The 13,230-nt window shown below is 37.6% G+C and overlaps 3 protein-coding genes and 1 non-coding gene across 9 annotated transcripts; 2 read left to right on the top strand and 2 right to left on the bottom strand.

Annotated features, from left to right (window-relative positions):
- The first annotated feature begins 317 nt into the window (after nt 1–317).
- Nucleotides 318–1,106, top strand: idpc-7 (Intrinsically Disordered Protein, class C). Its single transcript, NM_073079.6, has 2 exons — nt 318–364; nt 492–1,106. The coding sequence occupies exons 1-2, from the start codon at nt 351–353 to the stop codon at nt 1,018–1,020; spliced, it is 543 nt and encodes a 180-aa protein (NP_505480.2). The 5' UTR covers nt 318–350; the 3' UTR covers nt 1,021–1,106.
- Nucleotides 1,107–1,685: 579 nt separating this feature from the next.
- Nucleotides 1,686–3,306, bottom strand: pqn-63 (Prion-like-(Q/N-rich)-domain-bearing protein). Its single transcript, NM_073078.6, has 2 exons — nt 3,244–3,306; nt 1,686–3,169 (listed from the first exon to the last, which is right to left on the bottom strand). Exons 1-2 carry the CDS (start codon nt 3,279–3,281, stop codon nt 1,798–1,800), a joined length of 1,410 nt encoding a protein of 469 aa, NP_505479.3. The 5' UTR covers nt 3,282–3,306; the 3' UTR covers nt 1,686–1,797.
- Nucleotides 3,307–4,394: 1,088 nt separating this feature from the next.
- dop-2 (Dopamine receptor 2) lies at nt 4,395–10,781 on the bottom strand (the record flags this gene model as incomplete). 6 transcript variants are annotated; one of them, NM_001269198.4, is made up of 15 exons in its annotated part: nt 4,397–4,710; nt 4,761–4,904; nt 4,981–5,150; nt 5,238–5,495; nt 5,541–5,809; nt 5,856–6,044; nt 6,491–6,605; nt 7,285–7,371; nt 7,973–8,040; nt 8,086–8,182; nt 8,233–8,340; nt 8,395–8,516; nt 8,730–8,842; nt 9,985–10,107; nt 10,587–10,776. In NM_001269198.4, 15 exons carry the CDS (start codon nt 10,755–10,757, stop codon nt 4,540–4,542), a joined length of 2,205 nt encoding a protein of 734 aa, NP_001256127.1. The 6 variants fall into 6 exon arrangements, with proteins under 6 accessions (NP_001024047.1, NP_001256127.1, NP_001256126.1 ...); NM_001269197.4 differs by having other exon boundaries at nt 4,400–4,710; nt 6,940–7,371; nt 10,587–10,781; NM_001373077.2 differs by having other exon boundaries at nt 4,423–4,710; nt 5,556–5,809; nt 10,587–10,757.
- On the top strand, nt 9,722–9,930 carry K09G1.5. Its single transcript, NR_069204.1, has one exon. It is a non-coding gene; the product is annotated as an Unclassified non-coding RNA K09G1.5 (non-coding RNA).
- Nucleotides 10,782–13,230: the final 2,449 nt, after the last annotated feature.

Below are 13,230 nucleotides of genomic sequence, written 5' to 3'. Positions count from 1 at the left end.
CAGACCGGATAACCGGTCGACTTTGTCATTTTTTTCCAATTTTTACCGACAAAGTAACTGACACCTTTCTGGCTCTTCTTCTTCTTCTTTCTCTTCAACTGATCTTTTCTCGCGGTAAGCTGAAGAAGAACGCCGGGCGCGCGGAAAGAAAGTTTGCTCATGAGAATTTTTTATTCGCCTATTTACCCTCCTCCCTCACCGTTAGAGAACATAAAAAATGAAGGGAGCTGGGGGAGCTGAAGACTGATACCGTAATCGCCCCAATGCGTAGTTTGCTCAACAGAAACGTATAAAAGGATGGAATTACTCAGAATTTCATCAGCTTTTCTGCTATCACCACTCAACTCATTATGAAGTCTGTCGCGTAAGTTTCTTTTCTTTTTATAGCTTTGTATTTTTTAAGTTTTCTAAAAATTACAGAATCTAGACTTATTGAGCAATTTTAAAAATACTTCAATTGTAAACTGTATAAATCTTATTTAATTTTTTAGTATCTTCTGTGCTTTGTTCGCTGTCTCTACCGCTCAATTGGCTGCCTGGCCATCCACTTCTTACTCACCATTCTACCAGGCGTTGTTCGGTGGAGCCGCTGCTCCAGCAGTTGCAGCTGCCCCAGCCTTTGCTGCTCCAGCTTACGCTCCAGCTCTTGGAGCTCCAGCCTACGCCCCAGCTCTTGCTGCTCCAGCATATGCTCCAGGACTTGCGGCACCAGCATTTGCTCCAGCACCAGTCGTCGCTGCCGCTCCAGCTTTGGCTCCAGCATATGCACCAGCTCCAGTCGTTGCCGCTGCTCCAGCCTTCGCCCCAGCTTATGCTCCAGCTCCAGTCGCATCCCCAATGATTGCTGCTGCTCCAGCACTTGCTGCTGCTTCCATCAACGGACTTCCAGTTGCCGCCGCTCCAGCATTTGCTCCAGCTTTTGCCCCAGCAGCCGTTCCAGCCGCAGTTCCAGCCTACGCTCCATTCCAAACTGCCGCTTACTGGATCGGATCCAACAAGGCCAAGACTGTCAAGGCATAAGATGCGTGACTTCTACGAAAATCTTTCAAAACTTTTATGTATATTTTGCAACCGTGAACTGCACAATGAATAATTTGAATATGAAATGTGTCATTGAATCTGAGTTTCAGATAGTTTTTGAAGACGCTGCCAAATTGAAAGCATCTCTGACAAGAGATTTGTGAAAGATTTTGCTTTAAAAACGGATATTTTGATAAAAGGGATTACAGATTCATTAAGAGTTAATTTCTGGATATAAATTTTTCATATTATGATCAATAAAGTCAAAAATCTCTGTTCGATTCATGAGGTCATTTTATTAGGATAGTCCTGAAATGCTCAATTTTAAGACTGCAACAAATTAAGATATTGTTCTTCTTCTTCTTTTTTTTCAGTTAAATTCATCGGCGAAAGGCGCCTTGGAGACAGGTAGGTAGGTTTGTATATAGGTCTTTCACACTTTGGTGAATTTAAACAAGCGACAATATATCAAACAGAAACCATGAAAAAATGTTTCTTCACTATAAATGCATTCATATCCTAGTAGTGACCCAACTAATTTTCGCGACAATCCGTCTACTAGTTATCCTTATGTCCGACCTCACTTGTAACACAATATGCACAAAGATTGACTCATCCACACATTTTCCTGTCTTTTTAACAAGCTTATGTACACAAGTGTTCAATGTCATTGAAATATTTATTGAATGGAATGATCTTACAATACAATATTTACAGATAAATAATACAGATCGTAGTCGGGGGTTCGTCAAAGCTTTGTCACGGTAGTTGGGTCTCTTAATCCGAAGACGGCTTTTTGTTACTTCCAATGAAGTAATTGGCATAAGTGAATGCCTTGGCTCCAGCTGGCTCAGCGTTTGGTGCTCTTGGTGGTTGAAGATATTTCCCAGCTCTTGGTGCAGGAACGCCAGAAGAAGTGTATACGGCCTTGGAGAAAACTGCCTGAGCTTCATCTCCAAACTGCAAACGGTTTCCACGTGTAGGCATTGGACCTTCCTGAATTTGGTCAATCTCCTGTCGCAGGGCTTCTGGCTGATTGTATGAAGGCATTTGTTGCTGTGGTTGAGGTGGCATTTGCTGCTGTTGTGATCCTTGCGGAGATCCTTGAAGCCCCTGTGGATATTGTTGTGGGCCAGGAGCTTGTTGTTGTGCAGGTCCTTGAGGATATTGTTGTGGGAATTGCTGTTGAATTGGGCCGGGGCCTTGCTCAGGGTACTGGCTTGGTGGCAACTGTTGTTGAGCCTGCTGTGGGGAATATTGGGATGGCATGGGTTGTTGCTGTGGATAATTTTGAGGATATCCTTGGGAAGCCTGTGATTGAAGTTGTTGCTGTGATGGATATGGATATGGTTGTTGTTGTTGCGGAGGCTGAGCATATTGGGTAGGATCTTGTGGTGGTTGCTGTGGATATCCTTGTGGGGCCTGAGGAGCTTGTTGACTTTGGGGATATCCCTGTGGAACTTGAGCAGAATCTTGATACCCTTGTGTATATCCCTGTGGTTTCTGTTGGGATGGTGGATATTGTCCAGTCATTAAAGGTTGCTGTGGGCCAGATGGATGACCTTGGGGAGCTTGTTGTGAAGCCTGTGAATATCCTTGTGACATTTGTGGAGCTTGCTGATTTTGTGGATAGCCCTGTGGGATTTGAGCAGGACCTGGATACCCTTGAGGAGTCTGTTGTGCCTGCGGAGGTTGTGGATAGCCTTGTGAGGCTTGTTGTTGTGGGTATCCTGGTGGCTGAGAAGGAGATTGAGCAGCATTGGGGTATCCTTGTGGATAACCTTGTGGATTTTGTAATGGTTGTTGTGGATAGACAGGTCTGTGAGCTGGATACCCTTGTGGAGTTTGGCCTCCTGGATAGATAGGCTGTTGCCCTTGAGGAGCTGGTGGAGATTGAACAGAATAGTCTTGTGGAGGATATTGCTCTGGTGGAGGAGTTGGTAGGTTCTCTTCTGGTGCTGGACCTGGAGCTGGGCCTGGAGCTGGACCAGGAGCAGGTGCCACAGGTCCCGGAGCCAAAGGATTTGCAGCAATTGGGCATGGCGGGGATAAGCAAGGCCTAAGAAGATCGGGAGTTAGAACTGGAGCTGCCTTTGCATAATATCTTCCAGGATTGAGCTGCTCAACCTGAGCGTCAGCAAGAAATAAACTGAAAATGTTTATTGTTCATTCAATGCTAGTTTTCGTGTTCAGAATGCGTGGCGCAATCTTCTAGATACCTACCATAGTAAGAGACCAATTGGTGCCAAGTGATAACGCATATTATCGAGTGGTGAGGTATACCTAACCGCCGTGCCGTCTATTTCTCGTTTATATAGGAAAGCTCTCTCTAGAAGCAGCAATCAAACTGACCACGCCACACATGCTTCTTGTCTCGTTGGCAACTTTTTTGTATCAGTCGGTGGGTTTTGTGTGATTTGGCTCGCCGGTACGCGGCTAGTCATTGGCCTGTCAAAGAGAGAGAAAGAGAAAGCACAACGAGAGCCGTCAAAGAACACAAACACTCGAGTAACAATTCCGGTTTCTTGGTGGGAGAGAAGGGCAAAAAAAGTTTTTGGAAGAGAATGAGTTGATGGATTCCCTCCGATGCTTATTCTGCTTTGTGCCCAGAAACATTCTGTAAACAATGGACTTATTCATTCGCACGTGGGAACTGGATACTGGTGGTGATGGGAGAAAAGTACACAGGACGATTGCGCAATACACAATAATCTTTGATGATTACCCGACTCTTACGCTTGTAGTTTTGCCGCGACGGAACTCTTCCGAGGGATTTTCTTTTGCAGAAAGATTGATCAACAATCAGATTATCAATCAATTATTTGAATAGAAGGGGCTGTTTGCAAAAGCTGTCAAAAGTTAGATTTGGTTGACAAGGGACTTGGTAAAGTTCACCTATTCCAAAATATGAAAAACTTGTTTCAAAGTAATGTGAAAAATTCTACAACTACATATTAATTTTCAAATCTGCACATATTGACGTTGTTCTTAATAAAATCTATCGATCTTCAGCAAGGAGGTTCTCTATGAGAAATATTGTTTTCAATAGGAATAATTTGTTTTTTGAACTGTTGTTTTCCTCTAGAAATCAGGGTTCTACAATTTTGCTGTGCACTTTTGTATTGACCTCTGGAAATCGCTGCAACCTTTGGGTTTGAAATGTAGATGTCATCAACCTATCGTAGTAAACTTTCGTGACATAAAATGGCCAAAACCACTATTTTCAAAGCTGCGACGATGCTCTTTGTTACCCGTGTGTTATTGGTGTAGCCTCTAAATTATTCGGGTTTTATACTCCGACTAAACCCAAATTAATCAGGTTAACGTCTTAATTATTGTTTGATTGAAGCTCTTTAAGTGGAGGTAGATTTCAATGGGAAAAATTAAAATATTTATTTTGTACATATCAGACAAAATTCCTAACTTTTGGCACATCGTTTCAGTTTTAAATTAAGAGATCATAAACATCAGTTGACCCGAACACCCAAAAAACCCATGGAAAATTGAAAAAAAGTTATATTAGACATGCGCCTGCTTGTTACTGAAATGGTGGCGTGTTGAATTTCGGCCGAATATAATTGATTTGAAAGCACGACGGAATTCCGTGTTGAAGATTGTATAGATAATGGGATTCATGAATGAATTCATGTAACCAATCCACGTACAATAGAAGAAGAGATCATAGCCAACCTGAGAAATTCAGAAATATGAATTAAGAATCAAGAGAAAAGCTCATTTACCTGACACGAATCTTTATTGAGCAAAATGCAAACTGCATTCAAAATATTAATAACAAAGAATGGAACCCAGCACACAAGAAATACTCCAACAACAACACCCAATGTCTTTGTGGCTCGTTTCTCTTTACGTTGTGCTTTTGAGACCTGGAAATTGTGTGTTTAAACCCCTTTTTCACTAAAAAGTTGGAATGTCTTTCTGAATAAAGTGAAATCCGCCTACCTTCCTCTTCAAACTATGCTCATGCTTGATAGCCCTCTTGACCAACTTGACAGCAATCCCATTTCGATTGCTTTTCTTTGAGCCTTTCGAGTCGACGGACCTTAAGCTATCGGCACGTGTTTTTGATGAGCATGTAGTGCCAATTGAATCCATTCGTTGGAGGTCAAGATCTGCAAAGTACGGAAGTGTTTCAAAAAACATTTTTTGATGTAATAAAAAAACATATTTTGATGTAAAAAAGAATTTCAAAAACTTACGTGGTAAACTGGGTCTTGTTAATATTTGAATGGCCAAGGGAGGATCAACTTGCGAAACACGTCGACTCGATTCAACACTGCATCCTTTTAAATTATTCAAAGCATTTCCTTCCATTTCTCTAACTGTTAATGCAAAACTAACAGTCGGTTGCATAAAACATCCTTCTCTTGTTTCAGCTAATACATCTTCTAAAACTGTTTCAGTAATCAACGCTGGAAACTTTTCAAAATCATCTGGTGATCCAAGTAGTTCTGCGCCTGAAAAACAAATAAATTTTCTTCAAAATTCTTTATAATTCTCACTATTTGCCGTCGTACTTCTGCTAATTGTCGTAGTGGGAAGATTTTCAATATCTCGTGATGCAGAAATAGTTTCAGTTTCAGTTTGTGAATTTGTTGGATGAATTGGCATTGATACTCGTCGGTATTCCTTTGGAGGTTCAGTTATTGGATTGGCTAATATCATCGAATGTTTTTTAATATCAGTCTTATCTCTTCGGAATAAACGGGGACTTTTTCTAGAGATTGTTCGAATAATTGCAGGAATCAATGCATCATCTGATTGATTTGTTCTGCAAACAGAATTTCATTAAATTTTCAAACAAACTCTATACTTACATTGATGCTGTTCTTGAATTATTTCTAGAATTGCCTCTATTCACTTTCACTACTTTTCTATGATGTTTTGTTGAATAGTTTCTTGACAAATTTCTAAATCTTTTTTGTCCTTTGATACTGTAACTTCGACCATCTCCGGATGAAGTTTGAGACGATGTTGGTTGGGAGTCGTCAGCATATGACGATCTTCTGAAAAAATTAATCAGTAAATATGGGAAGAAACATATGTTATACTTCAGTCAAAAATAATACATTTTCAGACAACAAAAGTTCAACAGCTATTGTGAAAAATAGGTTTAAAAGTTGAAAAACTAAACCACTTTCACTTCTCGTGTAATTATTCTCATGTATTTATTGCAAATTCGCTACTACGTAGTTTTTACCGTAATTTTGCAGTATTTTATGGTGTTTCCAAAAGCGCGTGGTTTTTTAGGGGTCGCCACAAGAAAGTTAGTTATTAAAAGTACTAATAACCCTGAAAAAAATTCGAAAAAAGATATTCTGGAATAAATTGCATTCTAGTGGCATATTTTCACATTTTTACAAAATTTTTACGAAAATAGTAGCAATCGATGCGCAATTTAGTGTCCATTTGAGACGAAATTTAAAATATTCGTAAAATTTTCAATGCATACCTTGAAAATGTGGTGCAATTCTCCGACACAAAATCATTTGTAATCACGTTGACATTTTCCGAAAGTGATTCAAGACTTGATCGTGGTGTCGAACTATTTCCAAATTCTCTTTCATCTGAAACCAAACTGTGTTGAATATTTTCAAGGAATACAATATATAAATCATGCTCAACGCAATTCCCAAATGCTCAAGCTGAGTTAACTTTCGTGCTAGTTTTCACTGCAAACATTTTTATTTTCCAAATAAATATCCATATTTCATTTTTTATCTATAATGAATCATGCAACTAACGTTCTGCAAGCTTGAGGTGATAGTGAGTGAGAAGCTGGAAAATGAAAGAACATAAGAAATCAGTGAAAGTGGTAGAAGCGTGTTGTGCAATAGTCTGTGCAGAAATGAGGAAACGGTGCTGTTGATAGTACATGTGAATATATGAATTCCGACATACTCAGGAGCATAGGAAGTGGTAGATCACCGGATGCCTTCGGTATTGCAGAAGTAGTAGTAGTTGTACGAGCACACGAAGAAGAAGACGGAGAGGTGGTGGAAATATTTTGGGCGAAGAAGGCAGGCATGCCGGACGCTGAAGCAACACTCTGCGCAGTCGAGTTTGCTGTTCCGACAGACGCTGCGTTTATGATCCTTCGGAGCATGGAAGTGGTACGAGGTGCCGATGCCTCAACGACGCCCTGTCCATTATCAGCATGATAATCATCATCATCGTCACCGGCATCGTCACCCCCACAACACTCATCCATAACGTCCAGCTCATCTTCCTCCCATTCTTCATCACCTGCGAGTTCAATTGCGCGACGATGTCGTTCGAATTGTCTCATCCGACGAGTCATTGATGGTAGAGCAGCCATCATGACATTCACCACTGGAAACGACGAAACACGTGTAGGGAAAGTATAATTTTAGAGGAAAGACTAGAACTTAAATTAGCTCGAGCTGATGTAGGATTGAAAAATGAACGACTTTCAACGGAAATTAAAAAATGTCTAGGGAATTTGGGAAAATCGTATCAAAACTGAGCTATATTAGGGGAAGGTATAAGTTTCCAAGTTGTGTGTCTCAAAACTTTTCAATTCGTCTTGTAGTTAATGTTGGAAATTGTGCATATGTGTTAAAGTTTTCATTCTAAACTGCTAAAATTTAAAAAATAGGTGGAAGGAGAGAAGTAAAATTGAAAAAAAAAGAACGTGAGAAAGACATTGAAATATAATATTTAAAGCTTTAATCTGAAACTAATAGAAAAGAAGAAAAATCACAGAAACTGTTTTCGCTGCTGCACAAAAAGCTACGATAAGATTACTGTAAGCAAAAAGGTTAAATCAGTAAATAAATTATGTTATACGACTCAAGAGAAAAATTCACTTCACTTCTCTATGAAATTTCTATGAATCTTAAAAAAGTATCAAAGCCTAGTCAATTTTTGTGCGCTCATCTGAATGCAATCTTACAAAAACTTGAAAACTAACCTGGTCCAGCAACAATACGCCCTGCAGCTTCTTCGTCAACTTGCTCTTCGCCTGTATCAGGCCTCATTCTGTAATTTCAATATTTTCAAATATTGTAAACAAATAAATCTTACGTTAAACCGTGCGCAATTGTGTTCTTCTCTCTCCTCATTTTAGCTGCCTTTTCTCGTTTTTTTAGAGCAATTATAATTCGAATATAGACGAAAAGTACTGAAACGGGGAAGCTATTTTAATAAACCATTTTTGGCTTTTCAATTTACCTAGAAAACAAGGAATAACAAACGAGATCATAGAACTGAGGATCGAAAACTCAGCATTGTAGAATCGACACTCGTATGGGTTAGCATCTGGTGGACGAACGTTTACTCCTTCAATTCAGAAGAGTTTGATTTTTTTTAAAAGGATATATGTATGAAACTAACCAAAAACCATTGGACTGGCTAATGTTAGGCTGACCAACCATATAACAGCTATCAATGTCCATACCCGTTTCACATTTTGTGACTGTCTTGAATACTGAATTGGTAAAGAGACTGCACGGTATCTGAAATAATTGAACAGTTCAGTTTTTTGTAGAAAACTGTGCATTTTTATTTTAGCAAAATACTTAGATTTATGCTCTTAACATTTTTCCCACGATCTTTGCTGTTCCCCGTCATATTCTGAATGCAAAAAATGAGTACAAAGAAAAAATGGTTGGTTGAATAACAGCCACACGTTCATTTTCTATTCAGATGACTCGAAACTCCCGACTCACCGATCGAATGAAATTACGGCAAGAAGAAGAATAGAAGCTGTGCTACAGCACACATCAGATGCCATGTAAATGTCACACATTAGATTTCCTAGATACCAGTCGCCGTTGGTGACCTGCAAATTAGGGAAAATTAATGGACAGTTGAAAAAACGAATAACGTATATTCTTTACTTCTGTACACCATTGCTTTGACTACTTTCGGTTATCTTTTCTTTTATTAAAAATTGTCAAATGAATAAATCATTTTGAATTCTTTTTCTATAGTTTTGTAGAACAGTAATTTTTGATATCTTCAAAATAAACCGAGATATACCTTTCCAAAATGGAATAGTGCGATGCAGCACTAAAATAGAATATATGGTATTTTTAGTTTTTGTACTACAATAGTAATTATGGTGTTCATTTATACTGTCGATGGAAATTTCCCAACTGAAACACAATTTCAAAGTCTATTATTCAATTGCTTTTTTCTGCAGAATCTGATACGCATTACCCTAATTCTCCATTATTCTTCACTCCTGACGCTTTCTCTAATCTACCGGAAAAAAAGGAAAAGCCTTCGTGGTTGGAAGGATCTAGGAAGCAATAAATACGGCTTTCCGTGCATCTAATTTGACACTTTTCACACCACGTTCTTTCCCCTTTTCCACCCCACTGGGCTTCATTTCCACGTCACACACACACACGCACACGCTCCTTGTACCATCCATCATCATGCCCCTTTTTCTATTCTTTTTAAGTCAAGTCAGTTTGCAGAGTTCTGTTTCAACGGGAAAACCTACGGAACTTAACAAAGAAGTATCGTTTGGCACTCTGTCCATCAATAGAGTTATGTGATAGCTGTCAGGGGATTACATCAACCAGCTTCATGTCTTGTCTCTTCTCTTTGATGTTCTTTTCTTTTTCATTTTCAACGTGTTCTAGTACTATTTATAAATGCAACGAGACTTTCAACGTTTGCAACTAGTTAGCTAGTTACCAAAACTTATGACGTGGCAACCGTCAGAAAACAACCATAAATCTGTGTGAGCAAAGCTCGGGAGCTCTTGTGAGAGACACTCAACAAATTACTGCTCTTGGTCGCTGATGTCTCTTTTCTCGTTTTTTCTCAACCTCGGTTTCCCTTGTTAGGCAAAGAGAGAGAGAGAGAGGTGGAACAGCACGTCACTTCAGGAAAACGCAGATTGGGAGCCTATGCTGCTATGGAGAGCTGTTGCTGTGGTTGCCAACAAAAGACATATAATTGATCACTTACATATACATAAACCGCGTATGGCATAACTATGATGGCCACCAAAAGATCCGCCACAGCCAGGCCTAGGATAAGGAAATTGATGGCTGATTGCAGTGCTCGGTACCGGAGTACTGATATTATTACCTGAAAAGAAAATATACTTTTTTATTATTATTTTGGAACGTGCTTTGGAGTTTGAAATTGAACCAAATGTACAATAAATGTGAGGAACTGAGTTTCACACGAACATCTATAAGACATTGCTCCAGAATCGCAAGGAATCGTTCTTTGTTCACAAATTTTGAATAATATTTTGATACCGTTTCGAAGATAATTTAAGAAGTATCTTGGCATATTGATTTTAAATGTCAGACGAACTGAGGCACAAAAGAACTCGTTGTTTGATGTTTCGATTTTTTGAAAAAAAAAAAGTTTTCTGATTTCTCCCTAATTTCTGGGTTTTGAGACAAAATTTTTTTTTCTTCTTTGATAATTTTAGACTATCAAGATACATTTCTTATTTTTCAAGATTTCATTCTTATCAAAAACATCAACAAGTAGTTTTATCTGTAACATTACACAGTTGTATATATTTTTTAACTGACAATTGAACTCTAACTAACCAGAAGGTTTCCAAGTAGCGTGATGAGTGGAATAACAATAAGAGAAAGTCCAGCGTAGTTCAAAGGAATTCCACTTCCGACTATCGTTGATGGTGTTTGTGTGATTGTTGAAAGATCAAGAGAGGGTGGAGGCCATTCAAGGGAGACATTCCATGTCTCTCCGGCCTCCATTTTTTGGAGTTGGATCACCTTAAAACAGTTTTTTATTACATTTTTTAAGCCAACAAGACGGTTTGAAGAAGGTAAAAACAAAGGTGTTCCAAGGATTAATGCTAAAATGTAAAGAACAAAAATTTTCAAGTGTTTTTTTGCTGTAAGTAGTTCTACAAATGGTCCTACTTTCTGAAACGTAATAGATTTTAGTTTCTCAGAATGTTTTAAAACTAAAAAAGGCACGGAACACTTCAAAAATGGAATTGAATTTTGAAGTTTTTTAGACTCGATAACAGAAAGAATCTGAAGAGTTAGAAAAATATAATTTGCTTGGAAAGTTCTAAGTGTTTCGCTCAAAGTTTGAAATTCTTTACCAATGCTCAGATGACTGTCAACGTAATGTATTTGATACATCAATACTAAACATTGAAAAACATCATTATTCTCTCTTAAAGTAAAATCTTTAAAAATATTTAAAATTTCTAACACAAAGCACACATTAAGCTTACTCTTAATCCTAAATCAGTGATCAACAAATAATAAAATTAAGTTGGGAAGTCACACAAAATGTGAAATTTAGCTACGAAAAAAAGTTGTCATTGTGGAAATTACAAAAGTTGTACATAGACTTTCAGCACATTAACCAACACGAACAATTGTATTTCTGTCATGAATATTTTGGAAGACCTTCAAACATTTAAAAAAAAATAGTTTTTGAGGTTATTGCAGCCCAAAAATCACCAATAAGAAAAAAAAATTAAAAGTGCAGGTCTGGCAATGATGGGGTTCATGTCTCCAAATCTATCAAGAAAGAGAAGAAATCCAGGAGGCACGTCTCTGGTAGCCCAGATGATTTCTTTCACATCAATTGAATATTCAATTTTTGAATCTCGGGGGGTAAGGGTCCAACGATGAGTTGTCTTTTGAAAATAGGCAAGGAAGTAAAGAGCAAAGTGCGAGATGTCTAATGACAAAAATAAGGAATAAAGTTAAGGTCATTGAATGTTTTTCTTCTGTCAAGACTGAACAATAGTTTATTTGTGAACTATTAAAAGTGGCCCTAGACTGAGCAGAAACCTTCAGAAGCCAGTTGAATTTTAGACGGAAGGAAAGTATGAATATCTTTTCCACATCTCTTCTTTACTAAATAAAGAAAAAACGAAGAGTAAAGGGGCGGAGAAAATGCGGTCCCCAAGACATAAACGAACTTTGAGATGGGCGGAGGACAGGCGTAGAGATGTAGAAGTAGCAGAAGAAGAAGCCTTGGGGTGGAGTTGACACAAAAAAATGCACATAAATTGCGAGCCGTTCCTCCTGTTTTGGCTATTTTTCTAAATTGGGTGTTACTTTTTCGGACCTCTAGTGTAAAAAAGCAAGATCAAATTTATATGAAAACAGAAAAAAGCCAAAGTGTAAAGGTTTTTTTTTTAATCTAGTGCACGGATCAAACAAAAATATGGGGTTTCTTGAAAGAAATGTTAGAAACATCGAAAACACTTTAAAAACTGAAATTTGTTTCATACAACCGTGAGTTAACAAGTTAATGAAACCTACGTCAATGCTTAGATAGTTCTCATAAAAATTTTGACAATTAGGCAACGAAGCTGTATAGTTGGAAGTAACTAGAGAATACTAATAGGGAGCTAAACTAATTTAACTCTAAATTAGTAACCACAAAGTTGTATCGGAGATTTTTGTCTATGGTCAGGAAGCTTATTCAATCTACGAAATTATATACAAAACTGTATGTTTCAAAATGAAATGTATTCTTTCCAGTTGACAAGTATTTTATTCTTCTAAATAAATTTCGACAACCTATAACAATTGTCATCATCATGATTATGGCAAGCATTTATAAGTTACTACCACGCAAATCTAAAGTCATACCTCAAAAGCAGCGTAATGAAATTTATATATCGGTGACTTATAAAATCACAAAAATAATTTCGCAGAATACTATTATTTGGAATAAGTTTTTAAACATATTTTACAGAATTCGTCTAACGTGCTCATTCGGTGAATACTTTAATTGAATTGTCACTGATAATTATTAATCACGAGTAAAAAAATGGCATTAACAGTTTACCACATGTGGTCTAATTGTCCCTTCTTTGTTTGATCTCCTGAAATTCTGATAAAGTTTAGTTATGGGAAAATATAACGCCACACACGTTTTAGTGTAAATAAAATAATAAATTATCACCATATAGAACAATATCAGGAGATCACAGTGTTTGAGAATACTGTGGCTACTCGTAGTTTAATTGTTTTGTTTTAAAAGATGTTTTATGATAAAAGTGTATTGGCGAGATTCTTTTTTAGTTTTTGAATAATAACATACAAATATCAATTTTGGTCAATTTTCACAACAAAAACAACGGCAAAATAAAAAAGAAAAATTTAAACAAAGTTTTTATTGAAATTAGTGAACTTACTGTCAGTACAAATATTGCAAAATTTTAACTGTTGTTAATATCAAACTTTATAGTAA

This window comes from Caenorhabditis elegans, chromosome V (assembly GCF_000002985.6).
Source record: "Caenorhabditis elegans chromosome V".
NCBI lineage: Eukaryota > Metazoa > Nematoda > Chromadorea > Rhabditida > Rhabditidae > Caenorhabditis > Caenorhabditis elegans.
Note: the sequence above shows the minus strand (reverse complement) of the source record. Positions and strands in the feature narration are given on the sequence as shown.